We start from the raw sequence: 20,721 nt of genomic DNA, 5'->3' as shown, positions 1-20,721 counted from the left end.
AATAGCTCTCAATTATCAAATAAATTTCAATAGATGTATAAGCATTTTTTTAACGGAACGTACAAATTTCAATCAACACGATTTGCGCGGAGTAACAAGTTTACGAAGCTTAAAAAAAGGAATGAAGAGAAGATTCTGAAAATTTATTTATGTTTTTTTATATGATTGAAGATTTCAGTAAAGGGGAACCACGTTTCACCATAATAACGCAAAAACCACACAATTCCAGTTATCGGTATTTTCGCAAATACAATATCATCGAGTTTACTAAACGTTTATCATTGCTTCCAGTAACAGAAAAGCCCAATAAACCGGCAAGTACAAATTGTTTTTATTGTTTTATGGTCGTGACCTCCAGAAATGTGCTTTAGAAAAAGGTCACAAAGGCGTTCAAAATTGGTTCTTATAACATAAGATAACGATGAAAGTGTAGTGCATTTTTTTGATTTGGTAACTAATACAATTTACACTATAAAAACCTTTTAGAGAGTTATGTAGCGAAAATATCAACTTCCGAGGTCATAGAACGAATTATCAAAAAACAATGTGTTATTTGGGTTCACATTACGATATTTTCAAGATACGATGGCATCTCTTGAACGGAGTAAAATCGTAAAGCTGGGTACACGGTATTGTATAGTTATGCGCGAGGTTTGAAATGCGGTATTTATGAATGTTTAACATTCATTTTTTTGCAATTAATGTTCATATTTTCGATTTTGTTGATACTTGATACTTTGAAAAAAAAAGAAAAAAAAACTTGTAAACCCGAGAACTACCAGTATTATTAAATTTGCTTTTCTTTTAATTGTGTTTAAAATTATAGGTTACGTCCAGCATCTGAACTGATGTCTGACGATTTGGTGGAGGAGGCGAGACCAATAAGTGGTGTCTAGGATGTCCTCAACGTTCCTGGTCAGACTGCACCTAAAAGTATTTTTGTCTTCCCAATTTGCAACCTATACTGAAGTAGAAAAATACTGTCTTTTCTTATGCGTGTCGTGTTTGTCCTCGCCGTTAGCACATTGGTTATAATTACCGTATGCAAAGCTTTGGTTCGAATTCCGTCACTGTCGCTAGGATCTTTCATTGGTCTTTTACATAAGGTATAAGGTATGTTCATGTCAGACGGCACCTGGGATTTCTCCCATCTCCGCGTGTGTTCGCTGTATTGAGGACAGTACGCTGTGAAGCCAGAGACTTGAAAGTGTGTGGGCCATGTCTCTACAGTGTGATGTGTTGTGCCCATTGTTTATCCGGCTTATTGGCCGCCAGGCCCCTAGTGGGGGCCCGACGTTGCCCATTCCTTGCCACATGGAAGCTAGCCGGGTGTGTCCAGTATCAACAAGTTGCTCTGGCAGGTCCTACCACCTAGTTTCCTGGGATTTCAATGGCTAGGACCTAAAAAAAAAAAAAAAAAAAATCAGGCGTTTGACATTAATGCTTAATGGGATTGCTGTTAGGAAATCGCTGGTTTGGGTTGAATGCTAGAGAGATGTGTTAAAAGGCCTAATAGTCGGGCAAAATTTTGATGTTATTAAATTTAGACGTAAGGCTATAGGCTAGATGAAAGATAATAGTGTTAGTTGTACCCTATTGGGACCCACCGTTGCCCACACTTTGCCACAAGGAGGCAGGTCAGGCACCGAGTATATAAAAAAGGGAGGATACACTAGAATTTGGCAGAAATATATTTACATGAAAGCGGCAGAATTTAGACGTTGATTAGAATTTGGCGGCATTGTTAAGGGGTGTACTCGGTCAGTTTAGTTAGAGAGGGGGAGACTGAAGACTGGGGGGGAGGACAGATAGAAGAATAGGGACGATAGAGTAGGCATCCCCAGAGAGGTCAGTGGAGACGAGCCCCCACCACGCGAAGTATGGGAGGTGGCAGGGGTTTTAAAAGGAACCGGGTTAAAGTACCCAGTTCAGACTGCCAAATGGCGTGTCGGCAGCAATGCCGCAGTGTGTCTTCGTCGGTGATGGTTGTCATGTCCATGTAGTGTCGAATCCATTAAGAAGGTCAAGCTGCCCATCCCGCTCTGGGGGTGGGATATGTTAGCTGGCAGCGGGAACCCACCAGGCGAAGAGGTGGGAGAGAGACACACATTTACTTTATTCATAATCTGCATTCTCACTCTACTTGCATTAATTTTTTTTTTTAATATATATTTTTGTCTTTTACACAGGGGTTGAGATAGTTAGCTTCGGGTGAGGATACCAAAGTTTTTTCCCCATAATCATGATTTTTTCGCCTTGCGAAACAGTCAAACCTACCAGGAAAGAACTCAATTTATGGATTCAGGTGTTGGAAGAGGGGGCATATGCCCCTTAACCAAAAATTCGAAATTAAAGAAAAAGAACGCAAGAGGAGTTCTAAAAAAAAAAAAAAAAACTCAAAAGGCTGGTCACCATGCTCCCTTTACGTTGTTACCTGAACTTGGTTGCCACGTCCCCCTTACGATGATACCTGGATACGTCACTGGTTAAAACACATGGTTGGACGAGGTTGTTCTCAGGAAACCCTAATGTGACCTTTATTTTATTTATTTTTTGAAATATCTGTGGTGTTTGTGGTTCCTTTAAAAAAAAAAAAAAAAGTTTCCAATTTACGTGAGTAGGTGGCAGAACGAATCTTGAAGGCTGTTGTTGAAACCGGCAACGATGCTCCAGGTGACACGTGTAGTTAAGAGAAAACATTATTAGAGGGTGTACAAGTTCGTGGCATATCCTGTTGAATAAAGTTTTTGTCATCATAGTTTGCCACTTCAAGTGGTAAGTTCATATTAAGTTAGGCTATACTCCAATTAGCGGTACACCTTTCAAGAAATGTAAATATTGACACGTTGAGCGAATTTTTATCGTAATTTATTCGCAAAATAGCACAGTCTATTAATCCATGTTTGCACAAGTTTAGTTACGGGACGTAGTTACTAGACTGTTATGAAGGCAATAGTCATTTCAGTTGAGCGTTCACATTTACCCAGTGCATTTCGTATTAGTTGATAAGTGGATATAAGAAAATGAGGTTAAAATTCAGAATAAGACTTACCAATGGATCTTTGTGACACCCAGCAATGGTTAGGCTTAGATCCTCCTCCTCCTTCGCAGTAATTGCATGATCTATTCCTTTGCGTGATTTTGTTTCCCGATTTAAAACCAGTGGTGGTGGGGAACCACTAAACCGTTTATTGGGAAACGAGTTCCCGCTCCCCTTTGGGGCTGGTTTAAAATCAAGAAACGATTTCCTCCCCTTTACCGCTAAGCTTGTCCATTGCTGCGTGTTGCAGAGATCCTTGGATAAGTATTATTTTGAACTTTAACTAAAAATTGACATAGTGTTTTAAAATAAATGATTGAAAATTATTCTGTGGCTATGCGAGTTTTTGTATATTCCTGAATAAGCATTTAGGAAACGGCGGCGTGGTGCCCCCATTTGGGATAGGGGATTGCGAAATTTAATTATAATGCAGTTTACTTTTATATTCAGGTAGTCTTAGGGTCTAAACCCAGAATGGTGTTAAATTGGGTGTGTGAATAAGGAGTGGGAAATATGGCCTATTAGAAATGGATTTTAGTTCTACAGAAAAAGATCAGGCTGAAATTTACATATGGGTGCACCCTTCAGACTGCCTCAGTTTTAGGGTGTTTAACCCCCTTCCCCACTGTTTTAAAATAGGAAATGAGTTCCCAATTCTAAAACAGTGGCATGGGGGGGGGGGGGAAACACCCTAACTAATACAAACCATAGCAGGTTAGGCATGTCAATCACTGCCTTCTTCCTCTTTTCACTGCCATTGTGGAAGGGTGCAGTAATACAAAATGTGTTTAGGAATGTCTCCACAAATTATTTTGACACCTTATTGACCCTGTTCATTCTTTCAATTCAACTTGCTGACACTTTAATGTGAGGTGCTTTATGAGCAATAATAAAATTAGAAGTAATAAAGTCAAATGATGCAAGGAAGCAGTATTTTCTGTATCAGCTGAAAATGCATTAGCCAATGCTAATATAATAAAAATAAAATGCTAATAATTAATAATAATAAAACAGAATATTCATACCACTCCCATCTAATCAAGGTAACCATCCAGTTCCACTCTGAATTCAGTCAGGCTCATTGCCTCTCCAAGTTGGGAAGCAATGTATTCCAGTGTTTGACAACTCATTGCCCATAAGCAAACTTCATGAGATCTAATTGTTTGTTATTCCTGGAGATTTTGTGTTTGTGTCTGTTTATTCTTATCAAACCTATGAAGGAGAACAGACCTTCCCCATTCATTTTATTCAATCCTCTTCAGCACTGTGCAACAATCAGATCGCCTCAGATGGCCACTTGTCAACCTTTGTAGTCCACACTTCTAAGCTTCATCATATGTTTTGATCAATTTGCACTCACCACTAATCTGGTTGCCTTTCTTTGAACCCTCTACAGAAAGTTCCCCCCCCCAGATTCGGTTATAATATTTTAAATGTGGTCTAATCATCTTAAAAGTTCTAAAATTTAGAAGCATTAAACTTTAAGGTAAAAATGCAGTTTTAAGCGTATGATGGATGACTAAACAAACTATGCGACTTGCCTTTGGCAAGGACGAGAAGTAGTGCGAAGGGTGATCGGAAAAAACAAGCCACATACCATAATCTGCTTCTACACCTAGAAGCAAGCTGTAATCAGAGAAAATGGATGGCCAGACATTTTAACCTTTTTTTTTTTTTTTTATTTCTGGGGGCTGCTGCCCCCAGACCCTCACCTTTGTGTGCAACAGCCCCCACATCCCCATAACTATAAAAAGTTTTAAGGGTTTTTTTTTTTTTTTTCATATATGTGAATTTTACACTAAGCTTTGTTCGATAAGGTCTATCATGTTTTCTCTTCTTCAGGCTGATCTTTCTACAGCATTCAATGAATAGTGATACCGTACACTGAAGCAAGTGGTAATTATAGAAAATCAACGGCTAGTACATAATTTGGCCATTTTGTCACCAATCACCTTTTTTTTTTTTTTTTTTTGTTTTGTTCTGGGGCAGCCACCCCCCCAGCCCCCTGCTTTTGTGCCTGTACTTTACTAGATGATTTCACAAGCATTAACAATTAGAATTGGTCATGCATGTCAGTATAAATACCTTTTTTTTTTTTTTGTTTCTTCATTTGTTCTGGGTACTGCTGTCCCCAGACCTCACTAATATAAAGAGAACCTAATACTACTAGTAACAACTCCTACATTTACTACAAAAAACATCAAATTGTTAAGAAACAACTTGAAAACAAAAAAAAAATCACCTCATCAGTCCTTGCATGCTGGCTGGTACACTTCATCAAACATCCACACTGAAAACACTTTTATTCCAAAGCTATCAAATTCACACTGATACACCATTGCAAACCATGAACAAGGAATAATAATAACAATAATGACAAACGATCACAAAAAGAACAAATAAAAGTCACAAGATGCAAAAGTGAACAAAAATATACGTAGAGTAAGCACTTCCCCCTCCTCAATAACACAAACAGAAAACCATGTAGTTTCACTTTTAGTTGTCCATTGTATACCACATAGGTTCACATTTAGTTGTCCATTGTAATTGTATACTTAACGGCATTTTAGCCAACTGTAGTTGCCATTTTTTCACACCATATAATCAACCAATCCAAGTCTTTTTGAAGCATCATGGACTGGTTAAAATTATTAACCAATCTTTGCCGCTTTCAAATCAACAGTTCACTTTGATTCCCTCATCAATATCATTTATGAAAATTAGGAGGAGACCCAAAGCTAAGCCTGGAGGGACCTCACTTGTAACACTGGTTTACTCTGAAGATTGACCTTGATTGATCACCAATGTTTTCTTTGGCCTGTGATCCAGTGTAGGATTTTATCCTACAACTTCAGCTTCTTCTAGTTTATATATAGCCTTCCATTAAACACTATTGGAAGCTTTATTATAGGCTAGATATATAATTTCATAATTGTTACATGCACCCAACTGTTTAATGAATACATCATGGTAAATAATATGATCTTTATTGTAAGGTTCATAGGTACATGCAGGTCCCCTACCTTTACAAACCGTTCACGGCACTAAGCCAAGAGTTAATTTACTATGACCTTCCCTTAATGAATCCATGCTGGACCTATTCAAGGTATATCATAATTGTCAAGATGGTCCTGAATTGCATCCTTAACTACAGGATCTGCGATATTCCCTACTACAGAAATCAAACTTACTGTCTTATAGTTATCCAACTCCTCTTTAGCACTATCTTTGTGGACTAAAGAAACATTAGCGCTTCTCCAGTTTAAAGGGACCTTCCCAGAATCAAATTATTCTCTCATTAAGATTCCCAGTAGTTTGATCTGCTCACATGCTGCCTTTTTAATTACAACCGAATATATACCATCCTCCTTTAATCTTAGTAGCTTTTCTAACAAACACTTCTCTGAGATAATTACAGTATATTACTTATTTTATAGCAATCTGACTCATTAATGTTCCCCAGAAAGTCAAACTTGTTTTCATATATAAATATCATTGAGAAGTATCTGTTCAACTTATTTGCTATTTTTGCTAGGTGTTCTGTGGACCTTCCATTGCAACCACTTAAGGGACCTATCTGATTTACTGTGATCTTCTTTATATTCATGTGTGAGAACTATCTATTGCCATTTTTAGCCCTTTGCTAGTGCTTTCTTTTAATCAGTGTTTGCCTGTCTTCCCTAATCAGTGACATTGTTGGAACAAACTACCATTTTTTAACATTAGATAGTTGTAAGAAACTACCATTTGGCATTGTGGATGTGGGTAGTTTGAATAAATTTAAGAAAGAATTAGACATATTATCAGAAGGGATGGATAGATTAAGTGGGTGGTGTTTTTTTTTTTTTTTTTTTTTTTGCCTGATTTTGTATTAATTTGCTTTCTTGCATCATTTGCCTGTACTGCTACTAATAAAAATCCTTCCTTAAATTTATTCAAACTATCCACTTCCACAGCACTAGATGGAAGTGTGTTCCAACAATTACTGTGTGGCTGAAAGAAACTTTTCATCACACCTATCCTGTAACCATCCTTTATCAATTTAAATTTGTCTCCTTATGTACATTGCCCAAGAAAGAGTAAGGACAACACATAAGGGAATATAATAAAATGAAAAAAGATGGCTTTGAAATAGGTGTTTTGTTACTTATATTCCCTTACAGTGCCCATTCAAATCAGAATCACATAATTGACTGTAGCTGTCTCATTCTTGTTTCTTTTGCTCAAAACTGAAAATTAAAATTAGAAATAATTATTTCTCTATAGTTTCACCAACTTCAGTGGTGTCTTTGTTCCATTTAAAATTTTTTATTTTTAAATCATTTAAATGATACAACCTTTATTATTATTCCATATATTGATATCTCGTGGCATTAGTTGCCTTGGAGTTTTGTTAGTTGGTGGCTTTAGATTTTGTGCAGAGGCATCTAAGATTCTGAGACATGGTAGAATTCCACTTATGAACATCATTTGAGATGAAGGCTCTATTGGGTTATTTGAATTTTTTGATAATCAGTTTTAAATGTGATCTGCAGTATAAAAGGTAAATAGCAAAAAAAAAAGTCAAGATAAAATTACAGTAATTTTCTTTATTATTTATACATTATCTAAATTCTTTGCTATTTATACATAATATATTGTACATGTTTATACAGCTTTATAATAATTGCCATTGTTTTCTGCCGGGGTCGACTTTTTATTTTTTTGCTGAAAAATTGTATTTTCTTCATATAAGTTAATTGGCTCATATTCATCTGTTTTTGTGATTCATTAAATCTTAGTAGATGAAAGAAATGAAGTGATCTTAAGGGTGGTAAAAACTTCACTGGCTGTTGGTTTTTATTATGATACTTATTCATCAAAATGCCCTTGTTCATTTTCAATTAGTCTGATTCTGATTAATATTTGAAGAAGAAACTTTCGTCATTTGGCAAAATGCAATAACATGGTTGTCTGAATCTTGATTCAGCCACTAACATTAGTCACTCAAATTGACTATTACATATATTTTTTTTTATTTGCAGTAATTGCATGGGACACATAAAGTAACAGGTGACAGTGAGGGCCGACCGGGCTAGCCGAGTGGGTAAAGTACCTGCCCGGCAACCCAAAGGTCGCGGGTTCGATTCCCGCCTCGGGCTTGGATCAAAGTACTGCAAAAACCTTGGGAGGTGCAATATGGCCACAGAAGCCGATGCGCCAACAACTACCAAATCAAAAAAAAAAAAAAAAAAAAGTGACAGTGAGGTCTATGGTAGATATAGGCTGGTCTGTAATCAAGTCACAAAGGAGGTTAGGCAAGCAAAGGCAGATTATGAGAAATCTTTGGAAGAGGATGCAAAGAAAAGCAGCGAAGAGTTCTTTACTTAGGTAAACTCTAGAAGGAAGGGGATGAATCAGATTGGTCCACTTGATATCGATGGTCCAACTGTTGATGATCCTGCTCCGGTAACTAACAAACTGAATGAGTATTTGCATCTACATTTACACGTGAGGAGTTAATATTTGAAGAATATAATAATTTAGAAGAATATATAATAATATAATAAAGTTAATATTTGAATAAATACAATTTTTATGGATAATAAACCGGAAAATCCAATTTGCACTTTCCGATTTATTGGGCTTTTCTGTTAGCGCAATGTATTATAAATGGGTAGTAAACTCTATCTTATTGCATTTTGCGATAATACTGATAACTGGAATTGTGTGGATTTTCACGTTATGGTATTATGGTGAAATGAGTTCCCCCTTCACTGAAATCTTCAATCATATAAAAAACATACATTTTCAGAATCTTCGCTTCATTCCTATTTACTGATTATAATGGTGAAGGGAAAGGACCAATGGAAACTGCAAGTGCTGGCAGTGCTAAGAAATGAGGGGAATGCCAGAAGTTTATCAAACTCTAACAGGGAGCTAAGTGATTTTGTAATAAGTGAGAGCAAAGTGGAGGAGAAATTGTTGAAGATAAACATAAGAAAGACACTTGGAGTGGATGGGATCTATCCAGTTATATTAAAGGAGGCAGCAAAGGAAGTAAGCACCCCTTAGCCATAATTATGAGAGTTTCCTTGGACCCAGCGGAGGACCCATGGACCGGAGCTGTGCAAATGTGACCCCGATTCATGAAGGAGGATCAGAGGGTGACACAAGTAATTATAGACATGTTAGTTTAACTTCTGTTCTGGGGAAAGTAATGGAGGCACTGGTGAAAGAAGCACTGCAGGATCATCTGGACAAGACTTCAGTTATAGTTCAGACACAGCAAGGGTTTGTAAAGGGGAAGTCTTGTCTGACCAATTTGATTGGATACTATGACGTGGTCACAAGGAATTGGATGCAAAGAATAATTTTGATATCATATACAGGCACTCCCCAGCATATGTAATACTCGACTTACGGAAATTTGACTTGACGTAAGTTTTTGTAGGCCGGTGCAAACTTAAAAAATCGTGGAAACGTATTTTGCATCCCGTAGGAATAAATGGAGGTATCGTGAAAATATCGTAATGTGAACCCAATAACACATTGTTTTTTTTTTTGTAATTCGTTCCAAGATCTTGGAAGTTGAAATTTTTGCTATGTAACTAAGCTATTTATCTCTAAAAGGTCATTTTTATAATGGAATTGCACTACACTTTCATTGTTATCATATGTTCCACTATAAGAATCAATTTTGTATGGCTTTGTTGATATTTTTTGAAAAAGAACATTTCTGGAGACCATGACCATAAAACAATAAATACAATTTTTATGGACAATAAACCGGAAAATCCAATTTGCACTTTCCGATTTATTGGGCTTTTCTATTAGCACAATGTATTATAAACGGGTAGTAAACTCTATCTTATTGCATTTGCAATAATACTGATAACTGGAATTGTGTGGGTTTTCACGTTATGGTATTATGGTGAAATGAATTCCCCTTCACTGAAATCTTTAATCATATAAAAAACATACATTTTCAGAATCTTCGCTTCATTCCTGTTTACTGATTATAATGGTGAAGGGAAAGGACCAATGGAAACTGCAAGTGCTGGCAGTGCTAAGAAACGAAACAAAATTGATTTAGAAATGAAAATGATTAATTAAGAAGTATGAAGCAGGACAAATCATCTATTGCATGGAATTAGGTCTCGCTGCTTCAACAGTGAATGCTATTTTAAAGGACAGTGCGCGAGTAAAAGAACATGTTAAAGGATCAAGGCACGTTGATAATTTTGTGATCAGCAGTGATCTCAAAACAGTGTTTAGGTGCTACATCGAAGGTGGAAAAGCTATTAATAATATGGATGGGAAATCAGTTTCAGAACAAGTGCCCCTGAGTCCAATGGGCATTCAAGCAAAAGCAAGAAGTATTTATGAAGATATTAAGGATAATTACGGCAAATCCCAAGCTAAGTTCGTGGCAAACAATGGGTGGTTTAATAGGTTCAAGCATCATGCTGGTTTCCAAAACATTAAAATATGCAGTGAAGTCGCCAGTGCTGATTTTGCAGCTGCAGTGAAATTTTGTGATGTGTTGGGAAAAAACCCCTTCTAAATCTCCACAGCCCTCAAATTCCGCAGCGGTGTGCTTATCAGCTGGAGAGTTAATTCTGAAAATGATATACTCAAAAGGTAAAACTTGCTGATGTTATGCCTGTCTCCTCTCTCTTTTTGTAATTTTATAATTTTGAAATTTTGGTTATTTTGTACACTTTTGTAATTTTTCCTGTGCATGATATAAAATAATTGAATAGATAATTCTATTTACATGTTCATTGAACATTTCTTTTTTGCTTCAATCAAATTCAGCATGCATAGTTGCAAGTGCTGCATAAGCATTTAGGGAAATTTCGACTTAAGTAGAGTTCCATGGAATGCTACCCTTATGTAAGTCTTGGAGTTGCTGTACTTGGATCTTAGGTGGGCTTTTGATACTGTTGCACATGGAAGACTGCTGCTATGGATAAAGGGATGGTTGAGTGGGAGAAGACAGAGTGGTAATCAATGGACATTGCTCTTTGCGAACTAATGTTATTAGTGGAGTCCCCCAGGGTTCAGTGTTGGGGTCCATTGTTGTTTTCTGTATTTATTAATGATATTGATGGTGGTATATCAGGCTTAATATCTAAGTTTGCAGACAATACGAAGATTGGCAGGGTTGTTAATGACACTAAACACAGTATGCAACTGCAACAGGATCTAGACAAGTTAGGCAGATGGACTGAGAAGTGGCAACTGAAGTTTAACATTGCAGAGTACTGCATATGAGTAGCAGTAACTCGAGAGAAACATACCAACTGTGTGGTACTACACTCAGGGAGGTGGAGAATGAAAAAGGCCTAAGGGTAATTGTGCAATCAGATATGAAGTTTTCTGTGCAGTGCAGACAGGCTGCCAGAGCGGATCATGGAATTTTGTCAATGATATATATAGGAATTTTGCTAGCAGAGACAAGGAGGTGATTATCCCTTTGTATAAGGGATTTGTGGTCAGGACACACCTTGAGTACAGGTCTGGAGGCCTCATTTTAGGAAGGATGTAGAGTTGCTAGAACGACTACAGAGAAAGGCAACAAGATTGGTGAGAGGAACAAAGGGAGTGCACTTATGAAGAAAGGCTTATGTTCTGCAAGTTGCAGCATCTGGAGACTAGGCACCTGCGAGGTGGTCTGATTGAGGTGTATAAGGTCTTGAATGGTTTGAGCAGGTTAATGCTGACAGGATACTTCTGCTTGCTCAGACTAAGAACCTGAGGAGGCATAGATTCAAATTGAGGAAAGACAGTTGTAGAATAGATGTGCGGAAGTTTGCCTTTAGCCAGCAGGTAGTTGAATGCTGGAACAGACTTCCATCTGTTGTGGAAGTTGATAGCTTAAATAAATTTAAGGCCGAACTGAACTAGCCGAACATTTGAAGTGACTGGAAGTGTGAAATTAGCATTAGGATTAGCAGAGGCATTTGATGCAAGAAAGCAAGCTTATGCAGCATCAGCCAAAAAAATAAAAAAATAAAAATAAAAAATAAATAAAAAAATAAAATAAAATAAATAAATAAATAAAAAATAACCACTTCCATTTCACCCCTCTGTTCGTTCGAAATACCTGTCCAGCTGAGCCTTAAACTTATTTAGGCTATCAACTTCCATGACAAGGGATGGAAGTTGATAAAAGTTGAAATGGGAAGGTTTTTTTGGCTGATGCTGTATAAGCTTGCTTTCTTGCATCATATGTATCAACTAATGCTATTAGTTGAAAGCTGAACATATTGCATCTGCATTTCTTCCAAAATTGTTGCTTGCTTAATTAGCATTCTAATAGGCAGTTTTAAACAGTGAAAACTTGTCAATTGTAAGGAAATATTTCATTCCACCGAATCCTATTTGAATTTTTTTTAAAAGTATAAAGATAATAAAACACTGTATGCATACTGTTGGTTGAGAAACAACTGGTCCAGGTGATTTGTATTCATTATAGACAGAAAGGAAATCTTTGCACATTATTTCATAGCAAATATATAATTTATAAATATATAATATATAAAATTTTATTTCCAGATTAAAAAAAAAAGGTGCAGGAATGGTTAGTAAAGCGTTACTTCTCATATCGTTAACTTTTCTAGTAATAATTGCTGCTCTGGCTGACACCGAATTAAAATGTCTAGGTAAGGATTAATTTTTATCAAAAATAAAGTCCTTATTTAAGCTTATTTTTCTACATATTTAATAATTATTAAAATGAATGAAATAATTAAAAAATAATAACTGCAAATAGATGGAAGAAAATGGTAAATATTCTGTTTCATTATTTAAAAAAATTAAAAAAGAAATAATGTCAAAAGTAACATATTTAATTAACCCTCATGCAGGGTTGATGAAACCCCAGACAATATTTCAGTAAACTATGCTCTTCATCTATTCTGTTGACACACACACACACACACACACACACACACACACACACACACACACACACACACACACACACACACACACACACACACACACACACAGAGACAGACAGAGAGAGAGAGAGAGAGAGAGAGAGCTGAATCTCATAATATCTGTTTTTAAAAATGTTTTCTTTGATTTCTCCACTGAAAGTTCAGAAATCTCTGTTGATTATAGTACAATTAGGAAAAATTCATTACTTAACTTAAATCTAATTAAACTGAATTTAATCCTCCAAGAATAGGTAACATTAGTCTTCTCTACTAGGGGAGCATTGCTTATTCGAGGTAGTGCAGTAACAGGAAGTTCATTGTGAAGGGCATTCACAATATGAGATGTAACAAAAATGATGTCGTTTCACCTACTTTGGTGATTTACTACGACCTAAAATGATGCTTTGAACTAACGTTTTTGTCTAGTGGATTTCCTGTAGTCTGAGGCTTTCAATCCCAAACCCTTTTCGGTACTTTACTATCATAACCATCTGGCATCTCTCGTATTGTGGAGTTAAACTTTATGCCTGGGTTGTCACTCGTATCACACTGGGGTACCTACCTGCCCACTGATGAGAGGCCAGCAAGCTTCGAAATAGTGCTGTCTGGGTGGTGGTATCCGCTGAGAATAAGTAACATTAGTCTTTTCTATTGGGGAAGCGTTACTTGTTCACCATAGTTCAATAATAGGCAACTTACAAGTGAAGGCATTTACAATATAAGATGCAACAAAAAGGATGTAATTTCACCTACTTCGGTGATTTACTGCAAACCAGAATGATGCTTTGCATTAACTTGTTTGTCTAGTTAAACTTAAATTGTATGCACATGTTGATAGGCATCTGTCACTTACTGTTATTGATAGCAAGCTGGCTTTAATGTGCTTTCCTCCATTTGGTAACACACTATAGCTTTTTGACATTGAGGCATTGTCTGGAAATGCTTTACATTTTGTGCAGCAGGTGCTCTTGTTACTGAAAGTCTGGTGTCCAGTTGCAGGCATTCATTGAAGTGCTCAGTGTTTAAATTTGCATTTTGTGCATCGACAGGTCTAAAGGGGGTTTTAATTTCAAAAATAAATTAAAAATATGTTTTTATACAAAAAAAAAAAAAAGGAATTCTTCAGTTGTTCAGAAAAAAAAAGTTAAAAAAAAAAGCATAAAAAAAAGTGAAAAATTTGAATTAGTGATTCTAACCAGACGCGATGGTGGTACTGACGTGAATGGTAAATAATCTTAATCTCGCATTGGGGGTCAATATCGTGCTGGGTCGACCAGAAGTGTCGATGATGGTTGAGTGCTCCACATCAGCAGAGTGGATCACTGTCTCATGCTCAGCGACTCGATCTTTGAGCCTTCTGCCAGATTCACCAATGTAGCAGCCTGCGCAGTCACAGCTGTTTGTTTCATTCATGCATACCCTTTATTATGCAACTTCTTAACTTCCAGGCTATTTGGTCTGCTTTTCTGTTATTTCTCACTGTTTATTTAGTCTGAAATCATTGTATATTTTGAAATCTCCTCTGAAACCTGTTTCTTCTCCCCCCCCCCAAATCAAAAAGAATATCCACCTAACTGCAAGTAGATATATTCAGTATGTGAATTTTAATTGTTACTAACTTATTGATACATCTTATTAGGAATAAAAGATATTTTATTGTTCATGTAATTCACAAATATATATGATAGTTAATAATTAATCTGATAGTTATATGTGTAGTAATAATTAAGAATGATTAATCAAGTATACAAAGAAGGAACATCAAAAATGTTATAACATATAGGTAATGAAATGCTGTACATTTTATATAGTTTTGAATTAATAGAGTGATTGCATATGAAATTTTTAAATGTATATACACTTGAAAAAATTAATTTTCATTATTAACCCTGTTCAACTCACCCCCCCCCCCTTTATAACTGGCAGTCATGTGAAATCAAACAAGATACTGTCAGAAATTTTTGAATTTTCAATAGAAAAATTGTGAAAAAATTAGCTTAGAAACACTGAATATTACTTCACAGTGAAGAGGATAGTTTTTCAATGATGTTGGAAAGAAATTTAAAAAAAAAATGAACTCCAGTCAGTGGTTAAAATATCTGTTCAAAATGAACTCCAGTCAGTGTTTAAAATATCTGTTAGGATTATATCTCTGTGAATTTTAATGTGCTTCCAATGTTCTCTTGATATGAACATTATTTTTATTAGAGAAGTAGCACTGTGAAAGATCAGTATTGCTGTATAAAATGTACCATACACCTGATTGTGTATTATTTTCTCATAATATTCACATTCAAAATTTCATTTCTCACTTTTGCTGTATGTTGGAGTTGAGGTAGTTGGAAATAATATATATATATATTTTTTGGATAACAAGGCTATTTTTGCTAAAGATACTATTCTTATTATCTATTATAGTGCCAGAATAAAGTTCATTACCTTAAACCATTTCTTGCCTTTTTCTCTAAAAATGTTGAGTGTTGTATGCAGTGTAGCCTGGGCCACTGCGTGTGGGTGTTGCAGGTTTTCACTGCACAGAGGTGCCTAATCCAAAGTTTAGACACCATTCGAAGTTTAATAGTTTAAAAATTCTAAAATTTAAAATAATTAAAATGAGAAAGATGCTCGTTTTTTTTTTGTACTTTACTATAAACATTACTAAAATATTACCAGCCCATTACATTATCATCTTAAAGTTTGTTTTCAGGCATAAATTATAAGAAACAGAATGATAAAAATTCTATAAGACATATTTTTTGTTGTAAAGTATTACAACATAGTTGTAATTTTTTTAAATTCCAAAATGTATTTTGTTAGGTGTATGTTGATTATTATGAAATATATACAGTCCATTCCGGTTATTTGGGACACATCGGGACTAGTGCATTTTGGCTCGATTAAGCGGCTGCCCCAATTATCCGAAGTTTCACGTAAATAGTTAATAATACAATGTATTCCCCCCTCTTTACAATTGGTTCACTGTACAATCAAATCACGTTACGACGAACTCAACATAGTAAAGTACCGTTCACTATGTGCAGTAAGCGCCGGTCATTGTGATCCCGTTTGTGAATTGAATTTTAATTCTATTAAACAGCAATTCTAATTAGCAAAAATAGGAGGAATATTATCCACAGGCTATAAAAGCAAAGATATATTAAGCACAAATTTACCCTTTATTACCTTACCTTACCAATTAAAAAAATTAAATGATACGTGAAAATCGGAAGACTATACGTGATAATCGGAATAATTAATACGTACTGTAATATGTACATATGAACTAGTTGACATTTCTGTTCACTGACATTTGTGGGTGGGGGTTAAAATTTAAAACAGTAAAAAGATAAGCAATCAATAACAAAGAACACGGCACACACAAATTGCAAGCAACACGATATGTGCAAGTGAGAATGGAGTAACGAGTTACAAAGCTTTAAAAATAGGAATGAAGAGAAGAGCTGAAAATTAATTTTTTTATATGATTGAAGATTTCATGGAAGTGTAAACACATTTCACCATAATAACCCACAGAATTCCAGCTGTCGGTATTATCGCAAATTCAATAAGATCGAGTTTATTGTCCATTTATGATAGATTTCTCTAACAGAAAATCCCAATAAACAGGTGACTGCTAATTGTTTTTATTGTTTTATGGTTGTGATCTCCAGAATTTTGACCGAACCACATGGTACCGTCGGAGACAATCGTAGGGTAATCTCCAGTGCTGCGGTCTCCTGCCCCAATTAAACAGCATGCTGTCCCAATTAAGCGAAGTAAACCCTGGCTATTTTCTCGATTGGTTTCTGTTTTTTAAGATTTGCCCCAAATAAATGGCTGCCCCGATTAACCGGTGGCCCAAATAACCAGAATCCACTGTATAAGAAACTCTGCAATTATTTATTACTCTTTTGGGGTGGGTGATAAGACTTTGCAAAAAGCCTTTTCATGGACATGCAGCATTCTAGCAGCACATGTGCTTATGTGACTTTTCCACCCACATACCGTGGTATTAAATGGTACTTTTTACCTTTTTTGCAGTTTAAAAAAAAAAATGCACAATATTCCAGTGACACTTCAAAGCAGTGTTACCACTACTGCAATTATAGCATATCACTCACTTTGGAAAATTCACAACTATCACATTCTAAGCCTTAAATTGAGAAGATAAAAATTTTAAAGAACTAAAATAAAGTGATATAAGTTATAATTCTAAATTAAATATGATTCCGGGAATCTTTGCCACGCGCGCGCGTGCATCCCCCCCCCCCCCCCAGCATGTTTCTCAATATCAGTCAGAACCAACATCTGATTGACTGGCATGGGTGAATAGTGGCTCAGTGTCAGTTAGATTGTGCTACGATACAGGTTTGTATATCAGTTAAAACTGAACTTTTAGTTAAATTTAATTTCAAGTTGGTGGTAGTTTGTAGTGGTTTTTTGAATTGCTAGAGAGCAACAGTAAGTCATTGCACTTTTTATGTTAGCGAATCCCATGTGCTTCATCAAATAGCAGAGGTTATGCCTCACAAGAATAGAAGGTTACAGTTTTGCCTTTTCCGAAACAATGGACACTGCTCTTCATGGACTAATGTTATTAGTGGAGTTCCCCAGGGTTCGGTGTTGAGCCCATTGTTGTTTTAAGGTATTCATCAATGATATTGATGAAGGTAAAAAGGTACAGTGCAGCTATTATCAACCCACTGCAGGATGGAAGCCTCCTCAAAATTCATGCTGAGGGAAATGGATCATAATCTGCCACGCTGGTCCAGTGCGGGTTGGCAGATGGGCTGAGAGGTGACAATTGTGCAGTGAGATATGAAGTTTTCTGAGCAATGCAAAAAGGCTGCAAGGTTAGCTCATGGTGTCTTGTTAATGATATACAGGAATTTTGCTAGCAGGGTAAGGGGGTGATTGTGCCCTTGTATAAGGCAATGGTCAGACCACGCCTTGAGTATACAAGGTGTGGTCTGACCTTGTATAAAGTATACAGGTCTGGAGCCCTCATTTTAGGAAGGATGTAGATTTGTTAGAACAAAAGTACAAAGAAAGGCAACAAGATTGGTGAAGGGAGTGCTCTTACCAAGAAAGGCTTAAGTTCTGCAAATTGCAGCTTCTGGAGACTAGGCACCTGCAAGGTGATCTGATTGGGGTGTATAAGGCTTTGAATGGATTGAGCCACCTCAATACTAATGGAATTTTTCCTATTGCTCAGATTACTCACCTGAGGGGACATAAATTCAGATTGAGGACAGACAATTGTAGAATAGATGTGCGAAAATTTGCCTTTAGCCAGCGGGTGGTTGATAGTTGGAACAAACTTCTATCTGTTGTAGCTGAGGTCAGCAACTTAAATAATTTCAAGGCAGAACTAGACAAACATTTGGAGTGAATAGATGGGTGAAATGGGAAGGGGTTTTATTTTATTTTATTGATTTATTAATTTTTTTTGGTTGATGCTATGTAAGCTTGCTTTCTTGCATCATATGCTTCTACTAAAGTTAATTGTTGTACAAATTTGTATTTTTGTTTCTATTATTATTATTATCGATGTAAAATGGTTTCTTGGTTTAATATTATTATCATTTATATGTTTATTCCATGATTTGTTTGACAAAGTACATTAATATGTATGCAAATACAATTTTGAAATTTTGTATCATTAACTGTTTTGTGGACTGGAAAATGGAAGTGCTTTAGTTTCGTGTTTATATTTTATATCTAACTTTGTTTTTCAGTTTCTGTAGAATTGATTTTTTTTTTTAAATAACTAAATTTTTTTATTGATCATTTAAAAAAAAATTACAGTATGTACTGCATTCCATTAAGAAAAAAAGAAATATTGGTACACTTCAAGCAAAATTTAAAAATCCAAATACTTTTTGCAGAAACAAAAAACAAAGTTGGGTACTGTCAGGTTCCTCATCAGTGTTTGTAACAAACACTGATGAGGAACCTGTCAGTAGCACAGCTGCTGACAGGTTATTCAGAAAAAGCACCATTAAATATATATTGTATTTCAATTTTTATTAAAATCTAGGAGGAAATAAGTAATTACAAAAGTTTATTTACAATAAGTAATTACAAAAGTTTATTTACTTTTCATTTCTGCTAATTACAAAAAAAATGGAAAAATTCTGTTTATTTAAGAAAGAAAAATGAACATGCCTGAAATGTAATACAAGGCATACATTACATATTAATTTGCTTTCCTTTAAAACAAGACAGTTTTAAAATGTTTTTATATGGATTGGGCAGTGTCATTTTTCAGTTGTTGGTTTATCATTTAGATTTCAATAAGCCATTTTATCTTTTGGTAAAACTGAGCTCTGTTTTGTACAAAAATTTAGTCTTGTTTTGTACAAGTTTTTCATTTAATATATATATATTTTTTTTTTTTCAAACATAAAAAACCATTATCTTTTATTTATAAGATTTGCTTACATCCTTTTTAGTTTGCAAGCATGTTGTTGATGAAATAATAGCTGCCATTGAAAAAGAAGATCCTAAAAAAACAGTGCAGATAGGAAGCTTCAGGATAGAGCCAGATGGTTCCCAGAAACAAGCAGAGGTAACTACTAGTATTGTCCTTTCTCGAGACAAAAAGCATTTAATGCCATAGCAATTAGACTAAACCATTTTATTAAATGAGATTAAAAAGAAATGCAAAAGTGAACCAGTTCATGTGCAATTGTGCATTTTGAGCCAGACTAGTTGAGCTTGCAAGACAGTTTTTTATTTGTTTTTTTAGAGTAAATTGAAATGGAAAAAGTAAAATTGCTAGCAGTTATTTTCCTTTGAACGAAAGTTTAGCCTGAATGTTGTATACATTTTGTATCCCTCACTTACTACTTAATCTCCAAGTCAGAGTGTACTTTCTTCCCTAAGCCAAAATAAATACCTGACACAGTGGTTTTCGACTTTTTAATATATACCTATATAATAATTTTATTCTTTATATAGAGGTACTAAATAAAGATTAATTATAGATCACCACAAAATTAAAAAGATACAGTACGATGGATACCGTACACCTTTTTATAATGAAAAAAATGTATAAATTAAAAAAAATAATAATAAATAATAATAACTTTAAGTAAATTAAACCCAAATTACACAGCACCCCAAGAATGTTGTTGCGGCACCCTAGTGTGCCACAGCACCCCGGTTGAAAACCACTGGACTATATATTGAATAGCATTATAAGGTTTAGACTTATGTTTTAGAGAAGTGGTCCCCAACCTTTATCTTCAGGTTGTCTCCATTGTGTGGTTAAATGTTGGGTAGTGAGAGTTGTACTTGGAAATGTGAATATTTATGTAGGAAACTGTTAATGATGCTTATTTGTGAAGTACTACAATGCAAAATTTTAATTACCAATACCAATTGTAAGTATAAAAAAAAAAAAAAAATCCAAATCTGAATTTGTCAGTAGCCTGTTGTGAATCCAGTTGTAATGGAGGAAACCCAAGGAATTGTGGAGTGCCATGTATTTGAAATCTTTCCTCATATGGATTCCGTTTTATCAATCTCAGGCACACTGCTCTACTTTGGAACCTTTCTACAAGCTCAGTGCCTTTTTCTGTGCTGCCTCCATACTTGGACACTGTATTCCAAGTGTGGACTCACTGTTGCCGTATACAGTGGTATTATGACTTCCCTATCTCTACAAGCAAATGTTTGATAAATCATGGATATGATACCATGGAGCCCCCCCTCCCACCTCCTTCTGCCTGACTACATGCTCAGAGA

General features: G+C 35.5%; 1 protein-coding gene across 1 annotated transcript in view; it reads left to right on the top strand.

The window, feature by feature from the left end:
- Window positions 1–2,663: 2,663 nt before the first annotated feature.
- sel (canopy family protein seele) overlaps window positions 2,664–20,721 on the top strand; it is a 47,234-nt gene continuing 29,176 nt past the window's right edge. The window contains exons 1-3 of the mRNA XM_090379498.1: window positions 2,664–2,775; window positions 12,584–12,690; window positions 19,425–19,540. Coding sequence (XP_090235624.1) covers window positions 12,606–12,690; window positions 19,425–19,540 — 201 coding nt within the window. The 5' untranslated portion in view covers window positions 2,664–2,775; window positions 12,584–12,605. The remainder of the gene's footprint in view (window positions 2,776–12,583; window positions 12,691–19,424; window positions 19,541–20,721) is intronic.

This window comes from Mastigoproctus giganteus, chromosome 8 (genome assembly GCF_048544385.1).
Source record: "Mastigoproctus giganteus isolate SK-2022 chromosome 8, ASM4854438v1, whole genome shotgun sequence".
In the NCBI taxonomy this organism is placed as follows: Eukaryota; Metazoa; Arthropoda; class Arachnida; order Uropygi; family Thelyphonidae; genus Mastigoproctus; species Mastigoproctus giganteus.
This window is presented reverse-complemented; position numbering and strand designations above follow the sequence as displayed.